Here is a 5,823-nt window from a genome sequence, read left to right as displayed (position 1 = left end):
GGCACAAAGAAAAACAGGACCAAGTGTTAACGATCTGTTATGAAATGGTACAATCCAACTAGTTGAGCTTAAATATGCTGATTTTTTTTTACAGGGTAAGCTGCCAGCTATGCTGTTCAAGGTTTATTTTAAAAATTTCCACTCTCTCTACTAATTACCAGAAATATCATAAGAATACAATGGAAATCAGATACTGCTTGAAAATTATTTGTATTGGAACTAGTGACTGGAGTAGTTTAAATTAAGAGGCAAAGAAATAAAAAAATACCTAATGTAAAAATAAATACCTGCTTCCCATGTCAATTAATTGCATTAATTTATATTTTCTATTCTTGTCCTAATCTCTTTTTTCTTATGACAGGATAACCATACAAATTCTTCGAAAATGAAGGATTATACCCTATTTGCATGAGGATACTTTATTGAATGTAGGCTGTAAATATGTGCGGCAATTATATACATTTATGTGACAACATGCATATTATTATAATAATAAATAGAAGAGTGTTTAAATACACCTTTGGCTGAAAAATAAAGAGGCAGGGTTTGGATGCTGTGAACAACTTATTGCCAAAATGCAGTAGATTCAAACTAGAGATCTTAGGTTTCTGTGCTTTTGGTTTCATTGCATAAAATTCCAAACCAAAAACTAAACAGCACAATACTACTTTGGTGAAAACAGATTCTGACAGCCAGATCTGAGCGCATTCCCAGTGGATGTAAACCGACACGAAGTGACACCCTGCTCTCTGACCAAGCTGAGATGTGATCGCGGTCTCCAAAAGGAGACGCTCGGAGAGCGCCGGGTCCTGCCTCGCCCCGGACACTTGGACAAGTACGGGCTGAGGACTGGCGGAGGGCTCTTCCCAGGGCGATGCTGTGGGGAAAGCTCCCCCCGCGCGCTTGGGAAGAGCGCTCCGTCCCTTCCCAGGCGGCCCCCGCTCGGTCCGGCAGCGCGGGGGCCTCGGGCACCGGCTCGGCCCGGAGCTGCTGCCGCCGCTCGGTCCCGGCGCTGCGGGCGGAACGCGCGGCTGCCCCGGCCCCGGCCCGGCCCCGCTCCGCCGCCGAGGGGCCGCCGCCGCCCGGAGCCCCCGCGGGGCCGCGGCGGGACAGCCCCTCCCTCGGGCCGCCGGGAGCGGCGGCGGCGAGCCGGGAGGCGGGAGGCGAGGCCCCGGCAGCCGGCGGGTGAGTAGCCCGGGACAGCCCGGGCCGCCGCGGGGCACACCGAGGGCGGCGGGCAGAGATGCCCCCGCGGGCGGCCGCTCGCACAGCCGCTGCCCGGGGGGGGTCCCGCCGCCGCCTCGGGCGCTGTCCCGCCGGCAGGAGCGGCCGGGGGGGCCGGGGCAGCGCCCCCGATGGGGAGCGCGGCGCCGGGGGGCGGCCCGTGGGTGCTGCGGGCACTCACCGGGTGCCTGCTGGGCGCCCTGGTGCTGAGCACGCTGCTGGGCAATGCGCTCGTGTGCCTCGCCATCCTGCGCTTCCGCCACCTCCGCAACAAGGTCACCAACTGGTTCGTGCTGTCACTGGCCATCTCGGACCTCTGCGTGGCCCTTTTGGTGATGCCCTGGAAGGCGGTCACTGAGGTGGCTGGAGGCTCCTGGCTCTTTGGCAGTCGCTTTTGTGACACTTGGGTGGCCTTTGACATCATGTGCTCCACTGCCTCCATCCTCCACCTCTGCATCATCAGCCTGGACCGGTACTGGGCCATCGCCAGCCCCTTTCGCTATGAGCGCAGGATGACGCAGCGCCTCGCTTGTGCCATGATAGCCATGGCCTGGGCTCTCTCCATCCTCATCTCCTTCATCCCCGTGCAGCTGCACTGGCACAAAGCCGAGGACAGTAGAGATCCAGGCTCCTGGCTACCTGGGACACCCCGCTGTGATGTCAGGTTGAACCGCACTTATGCCATCACCTCCTCCCTTATCAGCTTCTACATCCCCGTGGCCATAATGATCATCACCTATACCAGGATCTACAGAATTGCCCAGGCCCAGATCCGCCGCATCTCCACCCTTGAGAGAGCAGGGGGGCAGTGGCCAGCTCCTGGCAAGGAGCCCACATCCTCTTTGCGGCGTTCCTTGCACAAGGAGACCAGGGTGCTGCAGACCCTTTCTATCATAATGGGGGTCTTTGTTTGCTGCTGGCTGCCCTTCTTCCTGCTGAACTGCCTGCTGCCTTTCTGCCAGCCCAGCCTCCAGGAGGACCCTGAAGGGCAGTCACTCTGTATCGGCCAAACCACCTTCAACGTCTTTGTGTGGTTTGGTTGGGCCAACTCTTCAGTGAATCCAGTCATCTATGCTTTCAATGCAGACTTCAGGAGGGCTTTCAGCAATCTCTTGGGCTGCCGGTGCTGCTGCTGTGGCACACCTGAATCCCCTGTGGAGAGGGTCAACTTCAGCAATGAGCTGGTTTCCTATCACCGTGACACCACCTGCCAGAAGGAAGGAGCTGTCCCATCGTCAGTGCCTCCTGCTGTCACCACTGCATGGGTGCAGCCCGTGCCCCATGCCATAAACCTCCAGGGAGAGCACAGCAGTGAGGAGATGTCTATGGAGAAGAGGGTTGTGACTTCTCAGACTCCCCTTGGCAGCAGCCCCAGCAGTTGTCAAGTGCCAGCTATTCTGCAATTGGATTGCAAGGCAAAGCCATCCCTGTAAACTGCTGCCCCCTGTACAGAACTTGGTCAGTGTGAGGGACCCTCTTGTCTCAGAGGGATGAGTGATCAATCACCTCTCTCACACACAGCCACCACACAAGGAGAGTTCTCCCTGTCTCCATGTAAGCTCCCCAGCAACAAATGTCCCATGCCAGAGGGATGGGAAAACACACTGCTCTTACCACACAGGAAGCATATGGAGTCCATTCCAAAAGCACATAGCAGCCACATATTTACCTCTTCCCATGGCCACCTTCACCCCTTACTCTCACAGTCATTAGACATCTCCCATGCATTTGTTCACCCCCATTCTACAGTCAAATTTGAGGTATATATTAAGAATAGTAGATAATTAGATCAAAGTAAAAAAAGCTCACAGTTCAGGCAGCCAATCCCTTCAGAAAGTAGAAATACAGTATGATCCACAAAATAAAGAGTGGCCAGGTCATCTCTGTCAACCCATTTCACTACTTGCAAATATGAAGATCAACACAAGGCAGAGCAAATGGGTGTTGGATGGCTTGCAGGCAAGAGAATACTGGGAAAACTATGATTGTTTCTATCTGTGTAGAAGGGTTCAGCAGACATTAAGGCAATACAGTGGCATCTCATTGCCCTCTGTTTCTCTGTCCACTACTTAAAGGTTCTGCTGCTGACCATTTAATAGAGTGCTCCACTCACCACCATCCTTGTCCCATTTTTTCTGTCCCTCGCCTATGATGGATTGCCTTTGATTTTCAGGAAGATGATGAAGATGCAACTGTCCAGAAAGAGACATAAAGAATGCTTACAATGCAAGAGCTTTCTTGGGCATTGTCTCACAGATGGTACAAATTATACTTTTCAGAACAGTGATCTGTGCTGAAAGGACAGCAGCAGAAAAGAGACTGTCCTCCCAGTGGTCCTGCTCCCTGTGATTTTAAACCAGGTGTAGTTCTTAAATCCCTGTATGCATTTTCCCCATCATTAGTTCCTATGGGAAAATATGCTCATGCTACCCTGCTCTTTTCAGGAATGTGTCCTTGGGGAATACTTGGGTGTGACTGCCATCTGTTCTTGGGCTACAGAGGCAGGACAAGAGGTAATGGGCTGTAAGGAAGACCAAGGCAAGAATTTGTAAAAACTTTCTAAGAATAAGGATAATTAAGCACCGGAGTAGATTGCCTAGGTAAATTGTGACTTCTCTCTCAGTAAAATGACTGTAAGCTTCTGTCAGATATGACAGTGACAATGTTGATCCTGTCTTGGGGCAGAGGCACAGAGTAGTGGTCTCTTGAGATAATCTCTAGTCCTGCTTCACTATGACAATGTGTCTCCTTAAGAAGCATTGAGCTTCAGATGTGTTTGGCTGTGGGTTTTTTTGCATGCAACTATCCTTAGATGTTTTATTGTAGGCAAAAAAGGTACAGATAAGAACTTTGAGATGTCATTGGTATACTTCCTTTCTTTTAGTGATTATCCATATTTCTGAGCATTTAACTATCATTCAGCATGCCTAGTGCCTCCTCTGGAGAGCAACCCTGAAATAAACCTGGTGTTGCCTTAAAAAAGATACAAGGTGTTTTTTTGTTTTGATTCCCATTGATTAGTTTCTAGGTGATCATATAGGAACTGTACACGGATTCAGATGTTAAAGATTCTATTTATAGTTTCCTCAATAAATTCCTCAATTTTCCTCAATTTCTTTCTTCTTACACAAACCAGAAATGCATAAGAATGTCAGAGTCTAACTCCTTAAAACAAACAAACAAGCAAACAAACAAACACATTTATATCTTCAAGCTCTAAGAGACATCTCATTCCATGCTCTCCACACTAAACCCATCCTGGGGAGATACTGATAAACCTGACAAGGTACTACCCTGAAGTGTGACTTCCCAGCTGCCTGCCACCCTTCTGTTTCTGTTGCACGAGCTTCAGCTGGCTCAATCCCTCAGAGAGGGAACTGTCCCTGCCCTCACACCTTCCAGCCCATGGGCAGGCACTCCTCTGGCAGTCGAGGCCACACATGAAATTATTATGCACAGGAGATAATTTTTTTTTAGTATGTGTACAGTCTCATTATTAGTGATAAAAGAAGTTAATGAATGGAAGAGAAAGATTTACCTTCTCCCAAGGTTTGTCCTGCTATGGGAGCTGTCTCATCCAGGAATTAGGCTGGATTTACTATTTAGAGTGATGATGAAAATGGTGAAGGACAGAGTGGGTAGCAGAAATTAAGCAATGGATATATTTGAATAATGTTTTAAGAACAATGAAAAATGCATGGTAGCTTCAATCTATGAAACTATGTTTGTTTTAAGAATGGAAAAACATATTTGTGTCTGTGCTTGTGGTCATAGTTTAAACATGCTTCATTAATAGGTCAGATTGTACCTGAAAATAAGTGTACATTTTCCTGAAGAAAAACTCCTGGTCTTTACTGCATCTTTTTAAAGTGACAACTTGGAATTGTTTTTTGTAAGTGATGTTGGAAATAATTGTTTGTAGCTAATTGCTAATGGTTATTACTGATGTGCAGATGATACACATTACAGTAGTTTACAGTAGTAAGGTCTGCTGCAATAAGTGCAGTGTAATGATCAAGACTGCAATAAATTTCAGAAATTGCATATTATAAACTCTTCATTCTCATTTTCAGTAGCATATTACTGAAGGTACTTTATATGAAACTACGCCACATAGCTATTCAGACTACATCTGCTGTTGCTGATTTAATAACATATAAATATTCACACTCTATGTAGTTTTATTTTCCTTGACTGGGAAGCATTCTACAGATCACCCACTTCTGTGAATAGCAAATAAGCAAGACTCATTTTTCCTAATAATTTTTTGCAATGATTAACTGTGATTTCTGACTGACATTTTTCTCATGACAGGGCAAGCTCCTGTTTTAGATTACACAAGATCCAATTAATATTAATATTGTTAGGTTCAAGTGTGATAAGAAATATTAAAATTATTACAATAAACCAAGGTTTACTTCAGCAGAAATTAAGAGGCAAAATTATTTCCTATTTACACTATTGCAGCCACTCAAAAGAAGTATCTTCAAAGCAAAAACTTGGCAGGGCTTTGTTATCTATATACCAAATTTCTTGGTTTGGCAGGGCAAAAGAAAGGTATTTTTTTAGTAAATAAAAGTAAAGGTATTTTTTTTAGGG

General features: G+C 47.0%; 1 protein-coding gene across 1 annotated transcript; it reads left to right on the top strand.

Annotated features, from left to right (window-relative positions):
• Positions 1-1,219: 1,219 nt before the first annotated feature.
• On the top strand, positions 1,220-5,277 carry LOC118688534 (D(1)-like dopamine receptor). Its single transcript, XM_036386190.2, has one exon. The coding sequence runs from the start codon at positions 1,356-1,358 to the stop codon at positions 2,655-2,657; it is 1,302 nt and encodes a 433-aa protein (XP_036242083.1). The 5' UTR covers positions 1,220-1,355; the 3' UTR covers positions 2,658-5,277.
• The last annotated feature ends 546 nt before the right edge of the window (positions 5,278-5,823 follow it).

The sequence above is a fragment of the Molothrus ater genome, chromosome 8 (assembly GCF_012460135.2).
Source record: "Molothrus ater isolate BHLD 08-10-18 breed brown headed cowbird chromosome 8, BPBGC_Mater_1.1, whole genome shotgun sequence".
In the NCBI taxonomy this organism is placed as follows: domain Eukaryota; kingdom Metazoa; phylum Chordata; class Aves; order Passeriformes; family Icteridae; genus Molothrus; species Molothrus ater.
Note: the sequence above shows the minus strand (reverse complement) of the source record. Positions and strands in the feature narration are given on the sequence as shown.

Bases quoted from the DNA above. Each gene is read 5' to 3' on its own strand.
- LOC118688534 (XM_036386190.2), top strand. From the start codon at position 1,356: ATGGGGAGCGCGGCGCCGGGGGGCGGCCCGTGGGTGCTGCGGGCACTC.